The sequence below is a fragment of the Sebastes fasciatus genome, chromosome 10 (genome assembly GCF_043250625.1).
Source record: "Sebastes fasciatus isolate fSebFas1 chromosome 10, fSebFas1.pri, whole genome shotgun sequence".
Lineage (NCBI taxonomy): Eukaryota > Metazoa > Chordata > Actinopteri > Perciformes > Sebastidae > Sebastes > Sebastes fasciatus.
In genome coordinates, this window is record NC_133804.1 from 28,001,995 (window position 1) to 28,029,348 (window position 27,354).

General features: G+C 41.0%; 1 protein-coding gene across 1 annotated transcript in view; it reads left to right on the forward strand.

The window, feature by feature from the left end:
- The window catches only part of slit3 (slit homolog 3 (Drosophila)), a 303,920-nt gene that overhangs the window by 22,752 nt on the left and 253,814 nt on the right, over window positions 1–27,354 (forward strand). Inside the window, exons 3-4 of the mRNA XM_074649244.1 lie at window positions 7,223–7,294; window positions 11,124–11,195. Of these exons, the coding sequence (XP_074505345.1) occupies window positions 7,223–7,294; window positions 11,124–11,195 (144 nt within the window). The remainder of the gene's footprint in view (window positions 1–7,222; window positions 7,295–11,123; window positions 11,196–27,354) is intronic.

Sequence of the window (27,354 nt, forward strand, 5' to 3'; positions counted from 1 at the left end):
TATTAAACAACCAACAAGATGTTAAACTGGTGCAGATATGATGGTATGCAGAGATCAAACTGCTGAGAAAATGTTGCAGTTTTATTGTAGATAGAGAAAGTGTGAGTCATGTTTCATGTGAAACAGTAAAAGAAAAGATAACTAGGAAATGCACTCCCATGTCTCTCTGAACAATAATGATGTAGAGAATGCTGAATTTTTAAAGTTTGGCAATACTGGGACATCTGGAGATACCAGAGAGCCTTTGAAAATGAGACATAAGTAACACACATGTGAGATTAAAAAGATGCACAAAAGGGATTTATATAAAGCTTTGTACATTTAGTTAAACTACAAAAGTACGACTTGAATACGCTGCATTTATCAACAAATAAACCATTACTTTTCACAGTGTTGCCAATGTGGAAGTAAACTTTAAACAAGTGCAAAGAACAGAATGCATTGAACAAGATACCCACATAATGCACATGCTCATATGTAGCCTCCATTGAAAGACTTTATGTTCACTCTACACTAATTGTTTATCCTGCGCATACTGGCCACAAAGAGACCTCCTCTTAAAGCATGATGCATGTCCAACCTGAACTAACATGATGTGTCATAACTGGTTATTCCAACTATCTGTTTAGAGATTGTTTTGTTTTTGGGGCCTTAAAAGTCGGCTTAAGGCCGAGACACACCAAGCCGACATCAAACAACTAGCGGTGATGAAGGCCGACTGTTGCTTCACCTCACGTCGCCGTTGTCTTGGCCGACAAGTTGCATTTGAACACACCGCAAAGACTACAGCCGACGGCCAGTTAGCACTACGTTCTGAGCCTACGTGAGAGGAAATAACTCTCCACACCTAGCAGGCGGCGGTAATACTGTATTCATCATTCAAAAAGGGAAACTGGAAGGCCGAGGACGGTGGATATACAAGCCGTTGTTATGATACGTACATGAAATAAAGCAGCGTTTGCCGGCCGTTCTCACACCACTCTCACTCACCACTTAGTTTCATTCCAGATGGCCATGTCGTTGTGAAAATATCCGTCTATTGGAACGATCAGATGAGATGAAAAATGAGAAGAGCCTTCTATGTTTTTCCTCTTGACTTTACTCGTTGGCTTGCTTTCCTCACATCCATTTCTCTTCTCGTGCACTGATTCATTTAAGCTGAACCGCCAAACAGAGTGATTTCTCTCACCGACGAGCTACGCCGCCTATTCAACACGCTGAATCGGCCGAAAAACCTCAGACACGGGCAGACTAGAGCCGACGGTGCAGGACACACCGAAAAAACTAGGCAGACAGACGCTCACCGATGACCCCAAATTTGGTGTGTCAGGACCTTAAAGCAGCTGAGCTTAACTAGTCTCTTTCAAGGCAAAATTACTTCCAAAGAGGATTTACTGACTACAGACTAAACGTATGTTATGTAGCTGTCAGTAAACGTCTCAAATGGACGTTTTTTTTCCAAAGTATGAACCTTTTTTATTCTAATTGTGTGCCTTTATGTGTGTAATCTTTTATCATCGTGCTAAAGTCAACATGCTGATGTTACTCGAGCTTGTCTAACTCGTCATATCTAAACGGCTGCACTCAGTAGAGTGTGACTCCTCGTCTCCTCTCAGCTGTCCTAATTGACTATAAGGGCTCACTCACTCTTCTGCCTCAAGTGGCTCAAATGTGTGTGTGTGCTTGTGCGTACAGTATGAGTGTGTGTGTGTGTGTGTTAGGCCTATAATAACTATAATCACCGTTGGCTGCATGCAGCTTCCCTCCTCACTCTGTTTTAACCAGACCGGTAGATAAAAATACATTCCCAGCTCAAACTACGCTGAGGAGTGGAAATAAGTTTATGCAAGTGTGTGTGTTTGTTAGTGCATTTGTTTAACTATAACCATACTTGTGAGGGCCGTGGTGGATTTATGAACATGTCCGTTTCAGGTTTTTATCAATATTTGTGTGTGTGTTTGAGCAAAATGGAGAAAGAGAGACCTTTATTTGTGTGCATCCGGTGCACTTTAGACAGGGTGAGAAAGACCAAGGAAAAAGAGGCTGTGTATGTGTGTGTGTGTGTGTGTTAGAGAGTGTGTGTGTTTGCATGTGGTGGGCCAGCAGCTTGTTTCATGTGGTTGGTGATAAACTGCTGTGACATTTCCCCACTTTAAATCTCTTAAAGAAATGGGGAGGAGATGGCTTGGGAAAGGGAAGATAGTCTGAGAAAGTACGCACACAGACTCACGCACACACACACCCACACACACTCTCTCGCTGACGCACGCATACACACGCATACACATCGTTGCATATGATATCAAGGGATGAACAAAAGCCACAAGGTCACAGAGTGTAGCCTTTTCCCTTATCTGTAGGTATTACTGTTACTTACCAGACCTCTATATCTCCCGCTCATTCCTCTCTCACTCACTCACACACACACACACACACACACACACACACACACACACACACACACACACACACACACACACGCACACACGCACACACGCACACACCATGCCCAGTTCTGGGATTCCTGGTCACTTACATCCATCCCATGGGAAAAGTTTGCATGTAGTTAAATGCTTGTAACATTCTTCCCAGGGATGCTTAATAGCTGCAGAAAAAGTATTCCTCGATGGCCATACCAGCCGATTAGACTGTTGTCAGGCCATTAAATAGCCGTTATCAGTCGCTATAAGCACCATAGATGTGGGGCAATAGGGGCCTACTACACCCAATATTAGGTTTTATCATCTATTCACATGGTCGATCACCGAAAAAGGTGTAATAGAACACAACAGAGACCTCTAGCGACCTTTAGTAAACAGTGCTGTAGATGTCGGGAAACTCCATATGGGGTCGGTGAATGGGACGCAAAACACTGGGTTTTCACCCGGAAGGCCAGGGTTTGCATCCCGTGTGAAAACAACATGTAGTTGTCTTTGTGTTCACAAGCATTATGTTTCAGTTTCACTTTTGAAACCTATTTTAAGCCAAAATACGCTGTTAGAACGTGTTGCTTTTAAGTTTTACTTTCATTTTTACAACGTAGTAGGCATAGCAGGCCCCTACTGACCCATATCCATGGTGCTTATAGCGACAGAGAAGACCCATTTGATGGCCTGATAACAACCGAATCGGGTGCCCATGCTTACATACAGGCTAGTAATTATTGATAAAATACTTGACTCCCATTACATATAATCTGACTTCTGTTAAACATATCAAACAAACTAAACTATAAACAGAGTTTCCACCAGTGTATTGCAAGCGGCCCACCGGGCCTAAATTGACTCCTCGCCGGGCCAAAGCATCGAAGGTTATGTATTTTTAAGATGTTTTTTTAAACTAAAATGTGTTCCATACATGACTCGGCGCATCAACCCAGCACGGCACAGATTTACGTCTCCACTACAACAGGGCTACCTGCTTGAGGTGACTAGTGGTCAAAGGAGTGGCTGTAAAACAGTGGATTATTTAATTTCCTACATTCATCACAATAAAAGTCCCACATTATTTTTTATGTAAAAGCTTTTTTTTATGAAGCAACAAAATCAGAAAAGGTTGGGTTTTCATCAGCAACACTTTAACACGACTCCTATGCAGCTCAAAGCGGAACAGTAAAATAAAGCAGATATTTGAAAATACAAACAGGGAAGCAGGAGATTCAGTTACAAGCTACAAAAGTACTGAGAGCTGAACACACAACGTCTTTCTCTCTGTTCTCCTGCACGCTTGCACCGTCAATCCTAACAACTTTTCTGGCGGAAACCCCGGTATATCAGGTGTATTGTGAGCTGCTAAATGATCTGGTTGTACATTAACACTCATTTGGACTTATTTATTGCTCTTTTAAATCTTCAAACGGAGTATATGACCTCATTAAAACACCTCAATCAGACTTTCTGCTGTAATCCAATTTAACATATTGTGTTGATTTAAAATCACGTAATCCAATCCAGCAGTCTGAATATACTTTAATGTTAACGGTCAGACCGTCTTGCTGTAATCACACACACAGCTTGTCTCGGCATTCATACTGCATGCGCAACACTTAGCGTAATATCTTTGGCAGCCGTACATCGCGAGATTTCTTCCAGACATGTGGCGCAATTGAGTAATTCCAAACAAATTTAGATGTAGGTGAAAACTTGTGCTTGATATTGAACATTTGGCCGGGGGAACGCTAATGTGGTTTCACCCGTTGTGTGTAAACAACAAGTGAAGTTGATATCCCCTCAAGTATTTCCTTATTTCCTTCAGACGCCAAGTGCTCTGAGTTTGCCACAAGGTAGCGTGACATCATTGTGCTTTTTATGATGGTTGCTAAGACTCTCTAATACGGTTGAATGAAAGAGTTATTAGACACACCAGGCCCCACACACATGAAATCAATACATGTTTTCTCTCCTTTTCTCCATCGTTCTCCATCCTCCTGTCGATGACTAATGTGTAATACAGAGCAATATAAAAACAATACCTCATCCGAACAATATGCCAGCATCTCCCCACATGTGTTTGGCTTAAGATCCCCTGCTTTTCTAAACTCCATTCAATAAATCAGCGTGCGGTTGGTCCCTCATTTGGACGAATCAAGTCTGATTGTTACTCAAAGTTATGTCTTGACTTAGCTTGCCCCGGAGTTTAAGAGATACACTTTTCTATCAGGGTGGAGAATATATAGCAATACTATAATAAACATCCTATAGTAATGCTGGTTGGGCTGTAAATTATGACTGATGGGCTGCAGTCAGGACTGTGCACATGTATGTGTGTTTGGAGGTGCTTGCAACACACATGACATTGTTCATTAGTGCAGGATGTGTACTGTATGGCGATGCATCTTCTGTCCAATATGCATTTTATGCCTGGCAGTGTGTGTTTGCCTTCGTTAGCTAAGAATTCAGACGTTTTTCTCCAATGCTTATTACTTTCTGTAGCATATGTTGAGTGTTTCTGGGTATAAACTGATCTTAGCATGCTGGATGTGTACATTGTTTTCAATTTTTTTTTCAATTATTTTCACCAAATTTCCCTTAATTTCTTTAACGCATTAACGCAACTTGGGATTTCTGAGTTTGTAGCTGGCTCAGTTTTAAAGCTTGAATGAATCATCTTATCATGTGAAACTAAAGATACTAAGATACTGGATATCATATGAAACGAGACAAAACAAAACAAAAACTAAGGAATCCATTGGTACCAAGCATGTCATACTAGCCTGTCGGGAAGGAGGCCAAATAACGCTCCAAACTTACGTTAGATTTAGGCGAGGAAATACTGGCATGGCCATTTTCAAAGGGGTCCCTTGACCTCTGACCTCCAGATATGTGAATGAAAATGGGTTCTATGGGTACCCACGAGTCTCCCCTTTACAGACATGCCCACTTTATGATAATCACATGCAGTTTGGGTTAAGTCATAGTCAAGTCAGCACACTGACACACTGACAGCTGTTGGGTTGAGCTTGCCATGTTATGATTTGAGTATATATTTTATGCTAAATGCAGTACCTGTGAGGGTTTCTGGACAATATTTGTCATTGTTTTGTGTTGTAAATTGATTTCCAATAATAAATACATACATACATTTGCATAAAGCAAGCATATTTGCTCACTCCCATGTTGATAAGAGTATTGATTACTTGACAAATCTCCCTTAAGGTACATTTTGAACAGATAAAAAATTTTCTTTTATTTGCAATTAATTGTGATTAAATATTTTAATCGATTGACAGCCCTAATTTAAATTAATTTACAAACAAAAAAGAGAAGAAATGGGGAGAATATGCAAATTCTCTTCTCATTGTGCACCAGAATTTCCTCAAGTTATTAGGAAAATAAATAAGTAAAACAATGAGGTGGTTATACAGAGTGGTTGTGTTGCATGATTGATGTTGTAAATCATTGTTTAACCTCGATTTTTGTATTATTGGTATTTTTTTATTTTTCAAAAGAGCCCTATCGGAAAATCCGGAGTGAGTGAATAAGCATGCATGCATTTATGCATCTGTGCTCATAAAAGTTATTTTCCTTATGTCCATGAATGCATGTTTGAGTATCTGAGTCTGTTATCTTTCAGCCAAGTGCATGCTTCAGTCCAACAGATTGTGTGTGTGTGTGTTTGCATGTGTGTTTGTGGAGAGAGCCGGTATGACAGACCACAGATTAATGGCTGTATTACAGCTGCACGTCTGTCTAAACATTTTCTTTGAAAGAATATTTAAAGGATGGTCATGCCAAAACAATTCAAAGTCCACATGGTAGGCCAGACGTCTTCTCTTTTGATACAGCTTCTTTAGTGCTCTTTGGCTTTCTCTGTCTTCTTTTAATATCTCTTTCACTCACTCAATCCATCTTTTCATCTGAGTCTCTGTGTCCTCTCTCTCTCTCTGCCTCCTCTTTTCTCTCCTTTCCCTTCACATCTTCCCTCCTCTCTTCCTCTGTCTCTCACATCAGCTACTTTTTCGCTTCGATCTCCCCGTGCCCCTCCTCTCTCTCAGGAGATGTCACTCTTAACATCCTCAGACAGAAAATATAAACATGGATATCTGTGGAGATGTTCTCTCTCCTTTACTCGTCCCATCTGGAAAACCTTAGATCGCCCCCAAAACATGACAGACACACTCAGAGCGGGGAGAAGAGGAATACACATTACATTGGGAGCAGCACTGGAAAGAGAAATGGAGAGGATATCCACTGAGGGGTGGAAGAGGGATGGGATGTTAATTGTTTGTTTTGGCTCACTTGATTGTGACATTTGTGAAATGCTGCGTGTCTTAAACTTTTCAAACGTTTGCTTGATGCCAGATTCATTTGTGCAGTGCACTGATTCCTTGTTTATACAACCAATTTTTTAAAAGTCCAAACCTCTCTCTCGATGTTTGAAATCTCTCTATTTCTCTCTGGCAAGCAGCTGATGTTTGCACTGTCCAGAAAATGAGATTAATCTGCTGTTTCTGCCTTTGGTTTGAACCTCCAGGTCACCCTAGAAAGCTGGCTGTGGATAGGTATTCCCAACTACATGGTTGTCTCGCACTTAAATTAAGTCATTTTTAAAGAAATATCTAAGGTTACTGATTGTTTTTATTGCCTCCTTTGACACACTGTTATTGATGTTATTTCTCCCTTGTCTCGACTGTTATTCCCTACAGAGTCACATGGTATTTCTGCTTATGATAGGAATTACAACTATTCTAACTGCTCTTTTCTTTTTATATCCATCGCTGTAGTCATCTGGAGGACAACCAAATCAGCGTCGTCGAGAGAGGAGCCTTCCAAGACCTCAGACTGCTAGAGAGACTGTAAGTGCACCATTTTATTCTGCTACCTGTTGTGTGTGAGTGAGAAAAATGCCAAACCGCTGATGCAAACTATAAAGGTATTTCAGGCATGTAAAAAACACCACCAGGCTACAAACATGCACACTCATAAACATCCATAAATATGCATACATGCACGCCAGCAAACACGACTTGACGCACATGGAAATATTTGACTTACTATTCCATTTCGTATTCTGTAAAGCACGCATGCAGTCACACAAAGAGAGTACCTGGATGATATTCAAATCCATCCACTTCACATATAACCTTGGAATCTCTCACAGATATCGCCTTGTTCAGTGTGTGTGTGTCCGTCAGCTCACACCAAGGCTCTAGTCAACAGAATCAGGGTGTCAGTGCAAAACACAACACTTCCCACACACACACCTGCATGTTTATGACTCTGTGTTGGAGGGTTGACAGACAGACAGACAGACAGACAGCTCTGCAGGAAGACGGCTGTACAGAGTGTTTATGATGCTGTGGCATGAAATGAAAACGGAGAGCGACACACTGTGTATTGTCAGACGCTATCTCCTAAAAATCAACTCTATTTTTAAAGCTATTTTTAAAGGTGGCTTTTAGGTGTAATAGCTGCCATATTGGAGGTCTTAACTGACGAGGACAGCATTTCTAAACGTAGGAACTTGGCTGTCTTCACAGTGTTTATTTCACATCGCTAGGCTTGGACAGGCGCTGAGAATTTCCTCACTGATATGATAATGTCAGTTTCTTAGCTATTTAAGCACAGTAGGCTATTGCATTTGCCCCTGTCTGTCGATATTAGTAACTTAAAGACGTGATGCTACAAAAACTGCATGGGAACTGTATAGATTTAAAGATTTTGTCTGCTGTGGAGAGGAGCAAGAGCAAGGATAAGACGGGAGATGTTGTCACAGACATGTGACAGAGATGTACAGACAGACGAAACCACTTAATTCAACGCAGGTGACGGCAAACGTTGAGTGGCAGCAACATGTGTATCTTGTCTGTTAATGGAGATCCCACATCTGATAGTGAAAACGAGAGGTGATGGGCTGCTTTAATGTTAAAAGGCTCTTTCATGCGGTATGTCAGGATGGGTCAGAGGTGAGGGGTTAGTTGGGGGGAGAGGTTAGGAGGCAACATAGCTGTGTGTAAAAACTCTCACAAGAGACGGCATTTCGTTTGTAAGACATTGTGCAAATGTTATGTATTTATAGCTGAAGTTGCATGTCAGTAGAGTAGGTCTGCTCGTTCTTAGTCAAGTAACCACCCTACAATAAAAGTATTATATATATATATATGTATATATATATATATACACATAGTTTACGGATGACTTTACCGTCCTATCGTCAATCTAAGGAAAAAACAAAAGTCTGTTTTCTCTGTTTTGGTTGACTATATCAAAGAAAACTGCTGTAGTGATGATAATACAGTAATAATCAGGGTCTTTACTTTTATATTTATCACTTCAGTGACAGTGAAATGCTTTTTAACATGCTTAGCTGACAGGGTCTCTGATGTTGTATCTGTCGGGGTGAGAGTTGAGGGGTGAGAGGTCGCAGTGCTGAGTCTGTGTGATTTATGGCGTCAAAATGTGAAAAACATGGAGCTTAGCTAGTCATCTCCTTGGGTGAGGACATTCATGTACGTCAACACATGAATTATAAAGTCATGGATATGGTCATTTCAACTCGTGTGGCCTTTTAAAAGACACAAACAAAGACTCAGAGTTGGCCTGAAATGGCATAATGTGGCTGATTTGCGTCCCGTATTAGGTTGTAATTGATGGCAAACAGAAGGGGATTTTTCAAGACATGTGCGTTTTTATTTTGTTCTTTACAAAAATATATATCAAACTTCTGGATTTTGAGGTAAACTGGCCCGTTGAGATTAGTTCCCTTCCGTCTCCAAACCATTTCTGCTGGACTTTACTGTGATTCTGACTAATAGGGATAATTTTCCAAATTTAAAAACTATAGTGCCCTTTGGATCTGTGGTCTGGGGATATATCAAACGTTCCAAGCAGAAGAAACTCGTCATTATTATTTGAAAATACACAAAGGATTCTTCTCTTGAAAACCAGAAATGTTTTATGAGCGAACATCTTAAAATGACTCATAACTGTAACAGTAGCCGATCAGGCGCTTTCACTTTTCTACCAGCGGTTATTTTTCTGGGACCAAGGGTCAATTATTTCAAATGGAGGATATCTCTTTTTGGGCTGCAACTCTGTTTCCATTGGTGCACACAGAAGTGAAAGTCAGGGTCTTATTATCATTATCAGAGGGGTTAAAAGGTCGGTGTCTGTGTCTTCTCCAGCACAGATTCTACTTAGTGACCCCGTGACCCCCCTCCCCACCCTCCTTGTCTTTTCTTTTTCCTCTCCACGCCTCGTTTCTCAGCCAAATGCTCTGGTAGCTTGATAACACTTTCACTCCCTCTCCTCACGCTGTCCTCATCTATCTCTGCTGCAGCCAACCACACCCTCTTCCTGCACACACAGACACACACAAGCAGACACATCTTTCACGCTGAAACACACTATATCTGTCACTTTACCTTCACACACATGTCTACCTGTTGGTCAACACCATTCTTTCACTCTCTCCATCTTCCTCTGCCTCTCATTCCTCTGTAAATAATGCCATGTGTTCGTTTCATCCTCAGTTCAACTCGAACAAGGAATGGTATTTAACATGTAAAATATGAGAGGGCATTGGTTTTCATTTAACATTAGTTAAGAAACAGTCCCATATCATAGGAAAAACATGTCCCAACAAGTTCCTTGGAGCCTTTAAAATATAACTAAGATTACAAAACCACGTAGACAACGTGGAGGACAGTGCATCCAGAGGGTCTTAATTAAGATTTGTCCTTAACTTGTTTTGTAATATTTACTGTTATCCATCTGGTAAGTAATGAGAGCCAGCCTATCATACTGCTGTTTTCAGTTTTTGTGGTGTGCATATAAAGATAAATACTCATGGGTATGCATACAGAAAGACGTATTCATTCTGGTGCAGGTTGTGCGACCGCAACCAACTAGCTGATGAGTTGAAGCCTAGATTACACTTGATTGGCCATTACTGTTAGTCTAATAGCCTAATTAAGAATTATATGGTGTTTAATTTGTGCTGGCGATGGTCCTCTGACTGATGAGTTAATTTTTTTTATCACTCTTTTCTAAGGCTGGGACGATACACCTATCTCTGAAGACAAATTAGGCCGATACGATGAGGCTTATTTTTGCCATCTGAAAACACAGTAGTGCATGGGGCTCTCTTGTAACCCCCTATGGTCATGTGGTCTTCTTCTTTACATAAAGTGACAACAAAATATTTTGAAAATGTCCTAAGCTTAGTGAATTATCCAGGAAAGAGTGTTTCTTTTTTTTTAACTGAACACATCTTTCAACTTAGTGCCGACGACTGGAAGACGTCAGGAACCTAAACTTGTTCCTCCTTTCACTCCCAGGTCAAAGCACATGCGGGGATGATAGCGATAACTGGCTTTAGAGAGTGTACAGCACGATAACCTGTAGCTGACGCACACTCACATAACACAGTATGATAACCTGTAGGTCATGATCACAGGAAACCAGACAGACTTTCCCATGAGTTTGACCTTTGAACTTTGAATCCGCTGACCCTCAAGGTGATCCGGTCGCCTGGTTGATGATAGTTCAGTCAACACAAAAGCATGAATCAGAATGATTTATGAGAGTGTGTTTTTGCCCTTTTCTGCTCATGCTGAGATTTCTCTTTGAGTTTTACCAAGTGAAACCAATTTAAATGAACTTTCTTTCTTTTTCTCTCCACAGTCGGCTGAACAGAAACAAACTCCAGTTCCTTCCAGAGCTTCTCTTCCAGTCCAACCCCAAACTAGGACGACTGTGAGTACACCTTTCTTGTTTTTCCATCCTCGAATCTCCCATCTCTCTCTGGCTCTCCCTCCCTCACTCTCCCTCTGCTCTCTTCTGTCTCCTTTTGATGTGTTACGTGATCCATGTGAAAACACGGCCACGGTGCAATGTCAGAACCTTTATCCAGGTTGAAGGTTCAAGTCCCGCGCCAGGTGTCACAGTGCCGCTCTGTGCTCCCGTGGAGAGGTGAAAAGGAGTGTGTGCATGTGTGTGTGCGCACGGTTTTTAAGAGGTGAAAGTGTGCCTGGAGCGAATGTTTTGCTTGGACCTGTGAGGAATTTTTATTCGGGAATATGGAGTTTTCCCAGAGCGTTCAGAGTGTAGGAGCAGGTCATACTGATGGAGAGAAGCCTCCCACTTGCTCTACTTCACTCTCTTTTTCATCTCACATTCCTAGACATACTCTCTCTCTCTCTCTCTCTCTCTCTCTCTCTCTCTCTCTCTCTCTCTCTTTCAATACCATCGGTGCACCCACCCTGTCCTCCTTTTTCTCCCCTGTGCTCTCTCTGTCTGCACTCTTTCTTTCCACTCAGGTTTCCTATTTGTCTTATCCTCAGAGAGGCTGTGTCAGCTTAGGTTGAAGGTTGAAACACCTTCTAAACCTTATGGCTGTTTATATTGGGCTGCCTTCAAGTAAAACTAGAGGTAGACACGTGTGTGTGTGTGTGTGTGTGTGTGTGTGTGTGCCTCTTGTGCATGCTTGCTTTTGACTGTATGTCTGCAGTCATTTTATTATGCGTTCTTGAGCTTATTTATCTAAGTGTGTGTATGCATGCACCATATTGATATACTGTATCTGCATATCAGTGTGTTCGTGTGTGTGTGTGTGTGTGTGTGTGTGTGTGGTGCGAGGTGTCAGGACAGGGTGACAGCGCTGGGACATTTAACTTCTCACTTCTCTCATATCCTTTTATAATGTTTCCACGAGGCAGAACACCCTGGAAGCTTCTTTAAACTTCCTTTCTTTGAAAAAGTATATTCTTCTGTGAATGGTTCTTTTGTTTTAGCTGTTTAGAGCAACAGAAATTAAATGAATACTCCACTGAAAAGCTTTTGAGTATCAAAAATGCAATCCCTGCAGTCTAAAACAAAAAGTAGGTCTGGAAAGTTTGTAGTTTGTTTCCTCGCAGAGAAGCTTGGGTTCAGTTACAGTGTATTCCAGTGGTGAGCCATAGTCGTTGCGGCGTCATAATGTGTCGTAATATATCAAAATGTCCTGAGAAATGTCTCACAGAAGATCCACTTCTACGCCATTGGTATGTATGTTGAATATATTACCAATCCTAGTCTTAGTTTTGCCACAACAAACTAACTAAATAAATATAAACTTTATTGCATTCATCATATACATACAGATTAGGGCTGGGCAATATGGATAAAATTAAATATCACATTATTTTTTACCATTTAGTAATGTGGATGTAATGACTAAGTGCGTAAAGGCAAATAATAGAACAGCTAGAACAGTCTGAGTTCAGAAAAGTACATCACATTACTGTAATGCAGCCTTCAGATCCAGGAAAAGGCCATACTTATGCCATATTACGATATTACGATATCCAAAATCTAAGACGATATCTAGTCATATCACGATATTAGTATAATATTGATATGTTGCCAAGCCCTACTACAGATACATACATGAAATTTGACCTCTGCATTTAACCCATCCTAAGTAGTTAGGACACTTCGACATGCAGACAGTAGAAGTTGGAGATCGAACCAACCAACCTTCTGGTTAAAGGACGACCTGCTCTACGCACTGAGCTACAGCCTCCCCATACACTACTCTATTACACAGCATACACTAGTCAAAGTGTTAAAGCTTTGGCTGGAAGTAGCAGATTTAGTGGTTTATTGTTGGACTGGGATTGTAACTGATCACTTGTACTGGCAGTGGATTATGCTGCAGGTGTGTCAGAGAAGTTTCTGTCGACATTTTTGACACGTTGTTTTGAGCCTCTGAGGCCATTGAAATCTATTCTAGCTGCCGTCCTTTGTAAAGGAGCAATTTAGAAACCTTCACAGCCACCTTTCAAGCCTGCAGGCAGTGATACTGATACTCAAAAAAGGCTGCCTCACAATAGCTTTGAAATTAACCATGAAATCTACGGTACATTGCCTCTCCTCTATCACATCTTCCAACATCAACACAGATCTCCTCTACAGTAAATAATAGATCATCGCTGTCCAGTGAAAACTCTCTATCTGCATATTTTACTGTTTTGTGGGCTCAGGCAATTTTCCTGTGTTAAGTGAAAAAAAACCTCTTAAAAAGTCATTGAATTATCTAAAAAATGCATTTTTTTCCTTATCTCATAAAAAGTGGACGTTTTGTAACACATGTTTGGACGGTGACAATACGCTCTCCAGGCTCGCAATACACTGAAAAAAAATGCAAAAGTGCATTTTCTCTTTCCAAAACATCACTGTTTTGACATTGAAACTTTTATTTTGAAACAGAGTAAAGGAACAATTACAACAAATACAGAAATAATAATAATGGTGGTTTATGGTGATGACAATAAATCGTATTTTCCGCAGAGCTTTCTCAATCTGATCTCTTGTGTTGGCAGAAAAAGCCGCAGAAAGATGAAATCTTCTCAGCGGGGTGCTCGCTGTGAGACCTCTATTTAAGACCGATCGTGTGTTTCATATATTTGCGGTGCGTGATGTATTGCTGAAGACAGCAGAGTCGACCGTTACGGCTGAAAGCAAATTGTCATTTACGTCAACTGTGGCTTCCAGGATCACACACGGTCCAAACCCCCCTCGTGAACATCGGGGACACACACAGCGAGGGATGCAAAATCGCACATACTCCATCATCTACACTGTGTTTACCTTTTATTTCCAACCCTTTCTCTTGTTCTTCATGAGTGACAGTCTTATTTCCTCCACCGCCTGGATTACTATTCTATAAAACCCGTAATTGGTCTCGATAGCTCTTATTTATCGCTGGTTGAATATGGATCCCTCGAGCTCTCAGACAACTCAGAGTGGAAAAGGGCGAACGTGTTCCAAACTTAACATTATAAATCTCATGTTCTTTATATCCCTACTTTGCCATCAGCACAATCTAAATTACAGTGTCTGGAGTTTCCTCCTGCACTTTATTTTTTCTCCTTTTTCCACTTTTCTCATCTTTGTCGTCCATTCTTCGGCGCTTTTTATCCAATCCACGCTGTGTTTTTCTGCGAATTAAGGAAGTGGTGGTAATCTAAATAGCAAAGTATGTAGATGAGAGAAGAGGAAGTCATGGAGGTAGATTGACGGCAGAAATGTCAGAGGGAGAGTGAAGGAGAGAATAACAGCAGGAGGGTAAGAAGGAGGAGACGGGGAGGTTTGCTGGTGGGTTTCTGGTTTGGGTTCGTAACCTTCCTCTCTGTCAGCCTCGGTTAGATATTAAATGATGGCAGTGTGATAGGAATTACCTCTTAACCCCCCTATTAAAGCTCTGTGGTCTGAGGTTTGGAGACGGGAGGAGAGGGAAGGAGCTGGACTAGCATCAAGGGAAAATAGGCATGGGTTGGAGGTTTTGCTCTCGAGGAGGGTGGGAGGTAAGAGCAAGAGGTATCAGGCTGGATAATAGTTCTTACCAAAGTCTTGGATCCTGCTGAGGTGCACGAAAGCGTGTGATTCGAAAGCTCGAATCGAAGAGGTTGGCTTTGTGTCTTATTGGAAAGTGTTGGATGGCGAGTGCCTGACAAAGACAGATGGACGATAGGTATTGGGGAGGTCATGTGACGGAGGGAGATGGATGGATGAAAGGAAGCTGGTGGAGGATGAAGGGGAGCGGGTAGATGGATGGAGCGACTGGAGTCCTGGTGACCCCTCTAGGTGCTCAGTAGGGGGGGGGGAGAGAAAACAAAGATAGGGATGGTGAGATAGATGGATCGTGGACTGGAGTCTGTGGGTTTCAGTGTGTGCAGTCTGTGGTCGTTTCCCCCCACAGTTTGCAGAGACTGTGGTCTCACAGCACATGCACCCAGACACACACTAGACGGAGCTCCGAGTAGAATATATTTACTAGAAAGGCAATGAACTTCTGGTCTGAAAAGCAACAATCACGATGGCTCGGATGGAAAAATGCAAGCCATCAGGGTTGTTTGTGCATCAGTGCACATAACAGCGTATCAGCGAGGTTTACTTTGCTAAGTGACTTGATGGCTGTTAGTCTCCTGTCTAATAACACCGACCCAGACTGAGCCTCATCCTGTTATCTTCACTTTCTGCTCTGCTAGTTTGTGTGTGTGTGCCTGTGAAAGTGTGTGAGTGTATGTTGCGTGCAGGGCCCCCCAGTGCACAGTGTGTTCATTTGAAGCAGCGCTGGTTTACTGCCAGTGATACTCATGAAGCAGCATCATTAAAGCAGCTCAGATTACACTTGATTGGTTTGCATGAGAGGAGAGGGGTGCGATGAAGAAGAAAAATGAGAGTAACGTCTGACTCCAGACATATTTCTCCTTTTCTCTTCACCACCAGGAGGGCCTCAGATGCTGAGTATTACATAATGCAGGAGGTGATTTTTGGGCATGTTTCAACATTTATGGACATAAAAGCATTTTCTTTCGCAAAGGTTATGGATAGTACCTGTTACTTTTCATGGTCGAGTTTCCAAGTGAGCTAAGCCGATACTAGAAGGGGGAGTTAAAACACTGCAGATTGGCCGGATAGAATCGTGCCTCGCTTGACATGAGACATCCTGCACAAACCCGCCATTTGTAGGTAGCCAAGGTACCGTCAATAGCGGCTGCAGTTTTATCAGCCCACAAAACTGCGTCATACACCACGTACACTACGTCGTTCAATTGACAAAGTGTAGACGTTCCTCTGTTTGCTTGCTGATGAAAGGATTCAGCGATTGTGGCGGTGACGTTGATGTCACAGCAGTTTCATCAGCTGACAATCCCGCCTACACTGAGGGGGTAATATCCGCAGTGGAAAACGAAATAGAGAAAATCACCTGGTACCAAAAGTGAGTTCAGTCGAGCCGAACCATGCAATGGAAATGATGCATTGGTCTGGTATGACCATGATGGCTAATGTTAGCTACTGTTAGCAAGCTGGACATTAGTGACTCAGCTGGCTGGCTTTATGACCCTTCTCTAATTGTGCTAATTTTACACAGTGTTTTAGAATTTTATTTAAAATTCATGTTTATAGTGCGGTATTGCAAAAGAAATACAATGCAATAAAAATGCTTAAGTAAACAATAAAAAAAACTGATGAGAAAACCTGTTAACCAAGAATCTAGCCATGAGATTTCAGCTTGCTGACACGCTGTAGGGTAGTAAAGCTTGTAAACTCCTGTGTCTTTTTTAGTTTTCAGCCTCTTCCTATCCTTTAACACTGCTGCGCTCCCGTAATGTCCTAACTGCACCCTATAAAATGCATCACAGCAGGGACACCAGCAGCCAAACATTCAGCCTAAAAGGGGTTTTTCGGAAGCGTAATGGAAAGAGAAGTGAGTTCCTGTCCAGAGGGATGCTGGTGAAGCATTTTATCCAATCAAAGTGTCCCAAAGAATGATGGTTAATCTCTACATGTCTGGAAAACAGCATTACATAAGTTCCTAAAAAGTTAAAGTGTAGCTCTAGGTAAAAAAGAGAGAGCTGTGGGGACGTGAAAGTGGATGAAACAGGAGTAAGAAAGGGAACGATGGTTATAAAGCGGAATGAAAATAGACGGCAAGAGTCTAATAGTCAACAAATCAGGCGCTGGAAGGTTGCCAGTCTAAACCCCTGCACTGATGAGTGGACGATAATGAGGCATGCTCTCCAGCACCATTAGGTTACCCTTGAGCAAGGCACTTAACCTCCAAATGCTTCAGTGGAGCTCCCAGATGTGAAAGTGTGGACCCTCCCCAGTTACTGTAAATACAACTTTGCTGGTGAAGTCATGGGGAAAAGAAGCTGGACGGAGAGAGAGAGAGAGGAATGAGAGAGGGAGGGCAGGCTGAAGGGAGCGGGGGGTCATTCGAGATGTCTTTTCCTCCTAATTAAGTTAATGGAGAAAGACGAGGAGGTTGCCTTTAATCTTGGCTAATTGTCCATTTAGAGGCGACTGCCATAGTTTACCTGCTGGAATGTTTCGGTTAGTGTTACAGGAAGTGGGTGTACTCTGTGCGGCCGGTGATTGGCTGCGACAGACGGGGCCTCTGTGGCGATTGGTGGGAATGGTCTGGAAGGGTGAGGGGTGAACGTAAACTGCCTTTGTGTCTCCTCTTTTTCATCAAGGGCTGGTTCACTCATTTACTTTCTTAAATCTTTTTCTTCTTTTTATTTAAATAGCCTACGCAATCTCTTTCTGTTACGCACCAACAGAACAAACAGCTCTGTTGTTTGTGTTGCTGTCAGCAATTGAAAGATGGTTTTCTTGTCACTGGGCTCCGGGCCCTTTGTTTGGTTTTCACGCCACTGGGTGCTGGCGAGAAACAAACATCTCTACATCTCTCTCTCTCTCCGTCCTTGTGTGTGTGTGAGTGTGTATGCATGTGTGTGTCGGTGCATGACAAACTTTATACTAAACCACACACCCACGACAGAACTTCCTAATAATTAAACATGACTCAGAAGGACAAACCATGGTATGCAGCTGCACCACAAGGTTTGTAGGACCTGCTGTGTAGCTGCACCACAGGGCCCATGCACAGCAGTACAGTGTGTGTTAGCGTTTTTAGTTTATCAATCTTACTCACATTCAATCTTAAAATCGCACTCGGCGTAATTGCTTCCTAAAACAAGTTTTTTTTTAAATGGCGGTAGGTATTCTGGCATGAAGCTGCACTAGGAGGCTCATAGGCTCCAGGATGGAGCTGCACCACAGGGCCCACACTGAAATTCACTGGTATTCGGGGAAGTTAAAGGTACTTTTACAGAGGGAACCTGACCAGAGCTTCTCTAAAAAAGGCTGCTCTTAGCGGCTTGTGTGTGTGTGTGTGTGTGTGTGTGTGTGTGTTTCCCACAGCCCAGACAGCAGTGCGATTTTGTCCCAAGACATATTTAGATAAATACACGCTGCAGAGATACCGAAAACCAAGAGAGAGAGAGAGAGAGAGCAAGAGTGAAAGAGGGAGAGAGAGAGAGAGAGAGAGAGTAAGAGAGAAAGAGGGAGAGAGAGAGACAGTAAATGATATTGAGATAATTTTATGTAATTTGAGAGAAGTTTCATTCAAAAGTTTCATACATTCCTTCATGCGCTCCTAAAAATACTTTCTAACATTAAAGTAGATAATGTGATTCTTTATATACACTTAATTAAACGGGTTACTGTTGTTGTTGTTGTTGTCTGATGTCTACAGCATCATCTAAACAAGAAACACTGTTTCCGTAACGAAAGTTAGGGTATTAAATAACCCCGATTTCCCCAGTGAGATTTCTTTCTCTTGCCTTCCTGTTGACTCTGCCTATATGCTGACATTTGGCTGGTCGACATTAGGGCTGCACAATTATTCAAAATGTTATTGAAATCGCAATATGGCCTACTGCAATTTTCTCCAAAATGTTAGTCAAAATACCATTTTAAATTAAATATTGTGACGCTGCAGAGATGTCCTGGCTTACACATCATATTGTACAGACTTAGGAAAACATCTTTGTTTGGTACAGTTCCCCACAATAATCACGCCATAATCATTTTAATATGTTTTTCAATGAGAATAATGATGCAAAAATTATCATTCCTTCTAATATCGCAATTGTAATATCAGTCAAAATAATCGCCATTAGATATGTTCTCAGAATCGTGCAGTCTTAGTCGTCATTCAGGTCTCTGTCGCTCACATCTGCACTTCTTGCTTCACTGAGATTGTTTTTTTTAACAGAGGGAACATGAATAATATTATTTCTATATATTGAAATACCTGCTGTTAAAATGATTTTGTTTCTTTTGTTTTGATGTTTAATTTTGCTCACGTTTATTCATCTTATCGTACAAGCACTCATTCTTAAACACTTTGCAAAGTGTATGAATAAGAATGTATAAGTTAAGTCTCTCTTGCTGTGAAAGCAGTTAAGAGGCCAAAAATTACACAGTTTGTGTGTGTGTGTAGGCCTATGTGTGTCTTCCTATGTGTGAATAAAACAAGCCAAAGTGTTTCTCAGCAGCCAGGCGGTCACCAAGCAGGCGGTCTTAAAGTTCACGGCAGCAACACCTTTTCCCTTTCAGCTGCCTTCTTTAGCAGCGAGCTACAGCTAGCTAGCTCGCTGCAGGGCCAGAACCTATGAAATGTTCGTGGGAGGCTGGGGGCCTGTAGGTTTTTTCTTTTTTCGTGGCAAAGAATTTTTATGTGCTTACACTGAAATAGCACAGAGGCTGCATGTGGTAGTAATTTAACCTCGCAAATAAAGGTGAGCTTGGATGGGGGAAGTAGTCACGGAGCTGCTACGTAGTACACGTAGTTCAAACTTTTCCTCTTGACCTGTTTACTCTAACGGGCAATAGGGATGTGGGTACTGTATATCCATGTATGTGTGTGTGTGTGCTGATTGTGACTGAGCTTGCATGTCTTAACGTGTGCAATTATGAATATGAATACATAGCATGTGTGTATTCTTATGCATGCTAAATGTGTATACATAGTTCAGTAATTTGTGTCTCTGCTTGCGTCTGCATATTTGCTTATATGTTTGTATACCTCGTGCATTTGTTTGTTCATGTCTACTTATATACTTGTCTCTGGCTTTGCTTATATGTGTGTGTAAGTGTGTGTGTGTGTGTGTGTACATATATTTAAGAGAGGGGCAAACTTGATACGGGGCCAAATGCACTCACACAGTGTTTGTTTAATCACAATTTAGGTTTACATGAGAACGCTAATCAAAAACAGACTCGGCTCCCTGGAAAGCTGGAGGAGGAGGAGGAAGAGGTGGAGGAGGATGGAGGAGAGAAGTGAGGGAGAGGAGGAGATGGATGAGGAGGCATGAGGGGAATGAGGGAGAATGGGAGCAGGAGGAGAGGAGAGAAAACAAGTGTGGGTGACAGGTGAGGACAGGAGGAGGAGGAGGAGGGAGAGGAAAAGACGGAATAAAATGAAAAATGGACGACGAGGGGAGGCCGGAGGAGGAAATATGGTAGTCCTTCTGAGTCGGAGCTTTGAGAGAATAGAAGCTTTTGTTGATTGTTGACCTTTTTTTCCCTTCTTACAGATCGGACTAATGATCTGGCTCTGATTTGAGATGCTTTATTTTCCCTAAAGGATGTTTTAAAAAACCTGGCAACTGGCGTCTGTCCTGCTTGTGTGTGTGTGTGTGTGAGTGTGTGTATGTGTGTGTGTGTGTGTGTGTGTGTGTGCGTGTGTGTGTGTGTGAGTGTGTGTGTGTGTGTGTGTGTATGTGTTGACAGGGTGGGTTTCAGCAGTAAAAGCACAATGGAGTCGTATACACACTGCACTCCATCACTGACAAAAGTCAAACCACTAAACAAATGTAATGTCCCCCATAATTACATTCATGTGTGTAGGATGATAAAAACGTCGGAGTCTTTCCTCAACAAAGCTTTCAGTTTTATGTCTGTTGCACTTTTATGGTGAAACTCCAGACTGCTTGTTTTAAACAATTTTTTTCATAGTTTCCTGGGAAGAACAGAAGATTAGAGGGCAGAAAGAACGACTTGTAATGCAAAGGTTATAGGTTGAAATTCAGTGATGATTACTGCAGAGGAAAGAAATAAATGCAACAGTCGTCAAGCTAGCTCAAATATTCCCTTTTCCCCCTATAATGAACAGTAACATTATCCCATGAATTATGTTGTCAGATGTGTCGTGATGTTAGCAGTGTTTCTTTGTGTAACTTTGTAACAACGTTAGGTAAAACAACGTTAGGTAAAACAACGTTAGGTAAAACAACTTTAGGTAAAACAACGTTAGGTAAAACAACGTTACGTAAAACAACGTTACGTAAAACAACGTTACGTAAAACAACGTTACGTAAAACAACGCTACGCAAAACAACGCTACGCAAAACAACGCTACGTAAAACAACGCTACGTAAAACAACGTTACGTAAAACAACGTTAGGTAAAACAACTTTAGGTAAAACAACTTTAGGTAAAACAACGTTAGGTAAAACAACGTTACGTAAAACAACGTTACGTAAAACAACGTTACGTAAAACAACGTTACGTAAAACAACGCTACGCAAAACAACGCTACGCAAAACAACGTTACGTAAAACAACGTTACGTAAAACAACGTTACGTAAAACAACGCTACGATATTTTTTCTAACCTTAACCAAGTAGTTGATAGGCTGATATGAAACATATTTTATGAAACTTTTCTTGTTTCAGAAATGTCGATATTCATGTACAATGGCAATCATTTTTCAGGCGATTTTTTTTTTACAATATATACACAGAAGTAAGAGTATCTCAAGTCTGGCTACCTTTCAGTATACTATGCACTATACCTTAAAGATATCAGTTTGTTTCATTTCATGCTGTAAATCATTTGTAAGAACTTTTTTTTCAAGTGGTAGATATAAAATGTTTCAAAATAAATCTGTTAAAGTGTTGTAGCAGTTGAAACCTGACCTTCAGTCTTAATGCTGTTGTAGAGTTATGGTGATGTCATCTACAGTAAGGGTGTCTGTCTTCAGTCTTCTCTTGAATTCTGGGAAACAATCTTTCTGTGTTATTTACAGTGAGGTGACATGTGGGCCTACAGTCAGTATAAATCGAAGCTCTGGCTCAGTGTGGGGTCAGAAAAGTGCTGAAAGCTCTCTGTGTCTGTTTGTGGCTTTCCTCAACAAGTTACATATTTTACTGGACTCCCACATGGCCGAGTATTCTTTAATGCAGCTCTGCACTCATGGGGGAGTCCTGGGAAACTACAAAACAGCCCAGTATCCTCAGGAATTACATCTATATTAGACAGTTTCACACGTCACAATTTTCGTTCAATGACAAAAACTGGCATGGCCATTTTCAAAGGGGTCCCTTGACCTCTGACCTCAAGATATGTGAATGTAAATGGGTTCTATGGGTACCCACGAGTCTCCCCTTTACAGACATGCCCACATTATGATAATCACATGCAGTTTGGGGCAAGTCAGAGTCAAGTCAGCACACTGACACACTGACAGCTGTTGTTGCCTGTTAGAGAAATGTTGAGTGTTATGCAATACTGTATGTGTATGTTTCTTTAGGGTTTAGTGAATGGAAGTCAATGGAATTGTTCTAATTCATGCGTGCATGTGTGAGAGAGACTTTGTGGGAGGTCGACATAGCTATTGCATTCATTGTTGAGCATTATTATGGCTACCAACTACCTGGTTGAGACTGGCTAATGTCACACACATACATATGGGCAGACACATGTTGGTGTCTAGAGAGTTGTACTGTTTGGGCCTACAAGTGAATGTGTGTATATGTCAGACGTTAGACCTGTGATTTATGCTGTTTAAGTAAAGTCTGATTGTTACAAATGAACTCAAACCGTTATTATTGCTCTGCTGCAATCAGAGTCACACCCACACACACACACATGGACTGACCCACAAACACTGTCTGTATCTAACTGTCACACACAGTAACAGAAACACTACAGATATACACATCGACCCACGTACTGTGGAGAGACACAAACAAACACGAACCAGTTCTGTCGGTCTTTCCTTTTCACCTCATCTGTCTCACCGTCATACAAACACGTTCACGCAAAGGACGGGCTCTCACATGTGTTGCAACTGTTTCTCAACTGATCTAAGAGTTTAAAAACTAGAAGACTATGTACATTTAAATCAATGTGAATAAACAAAGAATAGTGAAGCCATTACATTGTATTGAGCTCCGCTCACGAATGAATGAATGAATGAATGAATGAATGAATGGAACATCAGTATTTCACCTTTACCACAACATATTACTAGACAGACTGGGAAACTGGGTAGGACTGTGTGACACAGTGCTAAACTGGTTTAAATCCTGTCTGAATGATAGGGACTACTTTGTGTCGACTGGTAAAAAATGACATGCGGAGTTCCCCAAGGCTCCATTCTTGGGCCTCTTCCGTTTAACCTATGTATTCCCACTTACTCAGATTATAGAAAATAACAATATGTCTAACCATAATTATGCAGACGACACATAGATTTATATATATTAATATTTAGGTGTGTAACGATACATAGATCTGGATCGATATATTGATTCAATGATCAACGCTCCAATATCATCGATGCAACATCAAAACATTGATACATATCATCTTTAAGATGCACCTTTATTTTGAAATTCCCATGGTACATCTTTGTCACCATTTCTGTCCAAGCCCAGTAATACAATTTTCAAATCATGTTTTATTTGCTTTCTGTGAGTATAAATGTTGTTGTTAAGGCATATGATAACTTCTCATATCGATCGCATGCCCCTGGATTGGTTCAAATCAAAATCGTACCGTGGCAGACTTTGTGATATCAGCAAATATCGTATCCTTGTCCAAAGAATTAATATCGTATCATGATGAAACTTGTGATTTACGACCCTATTAATATCACCAGGTGACTATGGTCACATACAAGCACTGGCTAATTGCATTGAACAAATCAATGAATGGATACGACTGTTGGTTTAGGACCAAAGACCATTTCTGATCTGCTGCTACGTTATGAACCATCCAGACCTCTCAGGTCGTCTGGGAAAGGTCTGCTTACTGTCCCCAGAGTAACAACTACACATGGAGAAGCAGCTTTCAGCTTTTATGTGCCACGTATCTGGAACAAACTCCCAGAAGACTCTGCTCCAACTCTCAGTTCTTTCTCAGGGATTAAGACTGATCTGATTTATTCTATTTCAGTTTTTTTTCTAGTTTATTTTACTCCTAAATCCTTTTTAAATGCGTCTCTTTGTATTGCATTTTTATATTGCGTTGTTCTTCTTGTCTTAACGTCTTTTATGTCTTGTGTAAAGCATTTTGAATTGCCTTGTTTTGCTTTCAGCTAAGGGTTAAATCTTCCTGTCCTGAGTAATTTGAACCCATTTTAGTATATATTCTATTAAGGATACCATCATGCTCACATATTACCTAAAATACATAACATTTTGGAAATAAATTGTTTCCAAAACTGCAGCGTCATGCAGGGACCTGCACAGTATGACTGAATCAAAGTTTGTCTGTTTGTCATTACGTTACGGTACAACAAGCTGGATATAAAGACCTAACTAACTCTGGGAGCTGGAAGCTATAATGTACCACTGCATGAGTCAACAGCTAAAATAACTAACATAAGCAGCAACATGCAATGTTTTAACATCACTAAATCATGTCCATATTGAGGCTGAAACGTTAGAATAAACACTGCAAACAAGAAAGCCCACCACCAAGAAGATTGGCAGCTCGAACCCCGTCTCTAAACTGACTTCAACATTGTGTGCCACCTTGTCGATTTGGCTGGAAATCTGCTGGATTGCTTTACAGTACAAAACTAGAGGGGATTGGTGCTGCTCTTCCAACACAAATGGAGCTAACGTTTTCAGAGTTTCAGATTTCAGTAGAAGATAAGAGATTGAGTTTACGACATTTTGATAAATCACTTCCAACATTATATTCTTTTAAGAGAAAACCCAGATCAGCCAAAGATCCTCTTTGTGGATCTAAGCAGTGGGGTTAATGGGAAATGTGGTCTTTATTTTAGAAATATTTCCCTTAACAATACCACAGATGCACGACAGAGTTCACGAATCATTTTGATTTTTATGGTGACGAAGCTATCACAGTAAATTTGACAATTATATGTCCAATATAATGATATTTGGGGTATACGCTGCACCTTTAACATTTATATAAGAGTAATGTATGGAATAATGCAGATTACTGCAGCAGTAGTATATCTATTATAATCTGTCGATGTGTGTTGCACTTTACACAACGCACTTAACCACCACCATTGAAACACTAACTAACTAACACTTTTTAAAATACTTTTATTGCGAACTACTCATTAATTATACACTCAACGGCCACTTTATTAGGTACAAGGTGTACCTAATAAAGTGGCCGGTGCTAGTACCGGGTGGTCTTCTGCTGCTGTAGCCCTACATTTGTTAGCTATATTTTATCGATAGATCCGTAAAAACTGAGTTTCTCCACAAGAATTGCACAAAAGCACCACTTAAAATCTAGTGTTTACCAGAGATGTGCTCATAAGTTTCCTGGAAATAAGTCATTCAGCATGAAAAAAAGCATAAAACAATGACTAACCGACTAAGAGGGGGCAGCCCTTCAAAACACCAAATAATATCTATTGGAAGGATGGTGTTCATCCCTCCGTAGAGCTCCAGAGACTTGATGAATCTGTGCCAAGAAGCACTGAAGCGAGGCTTGTGGTGAAACAACACCTTGCAATTTGTGTTTTGTTTTTTTCCTTTAAATTGTCACCCATTTGTTTTGGTGTTTATCGTGATCGCAACAAAGAAGGAAATGTATTTTGAAAGCTCCTGAAAGCTGTGCATTCAGTAATGGTATAGTGGTAATGATGGTTGTCATGAAATATGACTGTAAATCACTTTAAAGGCCGACCAAGTCCCACGCAGGTATACAACAAAAGGAAATACATCAAAATACCTATATTGTCAGAAGACCATCTAAACCTACTTCACATTCATTTTCTTTTGAAGCACTGAATGTAGATAGAACGTGCAACCTTGTGAAAAAGAGAGTGGACAAAAGGAAAGATGATGAATGACACAGAGATTTGGATTCACAGTGCATTGATTGTGTGATAGAGAGACGGACGGAGAATGAAGATAGAAATGAAAGACTCAGCAGAAGGAGAGAGAGAGAGAGGGAGAGAGTCAGCCACATGAATGGGGTGAGAGGAGATTTAACCAGGCCTCCTCTAAATACAGAGCACCGCAAAGCCACTTTAAAACCTGTCGAGATATATTTATACATCACACACAAATACACACACACACACACACACACACACACACACACACACACACACACACACACACACACACACACACAGACTTGAATACACACTGTGCAGTTTATGTTTGTTTGTCTCTCCCTCCGTCTCTAAAACAGAAACACACTCAAACATTTTCTGATGGTATTATGTAACAGTCGGGGCTCCACCTGTTGAACTCAAACGCGACGCTTTGATCTTTAAAATAGCTCTTTTACATTTACATTCAACAAACATTTGCAGTGTTATTTCAGGTACAAATCTAATGTCACATTTGAATCCAAGTCTTATCAGTTATGTTGCATATAAAGAGATGTTTATAGCTGGATCTGTACCTGACCAAATAAAGGCATACTGCAATGGAAGAAAGGCACATGTTGTTAGGACAACGAATGAAAAGATAACTGAGTGGGATACGGTTATTTTTAGGTTGAGAAAGATAATTAAAGATCCTAAAAAAGCCATGACAGTTTGTGTATGTTGTTCAAACCAAGTTACAAACTCAAGGGTTTATCTTGTTTGGGTTGAGAATTCTTCTCACGGCTGAAAGTGCGTGCATAAGTCACTGTGTGTGTGTGTGTGTAAGAGAAACGTAGTATTAGCCGATGTGTTTGTGCTAGTGTGAACTAAACAAGTGAAGCAGGAATGTGCATTTTTGTGTTTAAACAAAGAAATATGAAACCATGAAAAAAATCCTCCATCCTTCTCTCTTTCCTCTTATCTCTTCTTCTTTTTTTCCTTTTCTTTTCAGTCTTTGATTTTGACAGGTTAACTAATTTGTAAGCAGGGGAAAGCTCATGTTATGCAGATAACCTGTGGGACTGTGTGTGAGTTAATTACTTTATGTATGTGCAGGCATGTGTGCATTTATCTGTGGTGTTTGTTCAGCAGCAGCATCTGGTTTTGAACTCTGATCTGTCAGTGCTCTGAAGCCAAACGGCAGTGTGTCTTCCACAGTTGTCAGATATTCCCTTGCTGCATTTAAATAACCTAGTCTTCTTTCAGATGTGTTTGTCCATCCCTGTTAGCTAAACACAGCTTGAAAACTCACAAACTCTTACACATACACATGATTAACACCAGCAACGGCAAATGTAAAGTATGTAGTTGAGAGAGAGCAGCCCGGTCTCACCAGATGGCGTATGAATGACACGGTAATTTATAAGTCATTTCACGTATAATAACAATTCCTTTGTTCCTTTGTTTGTCATGTGTACG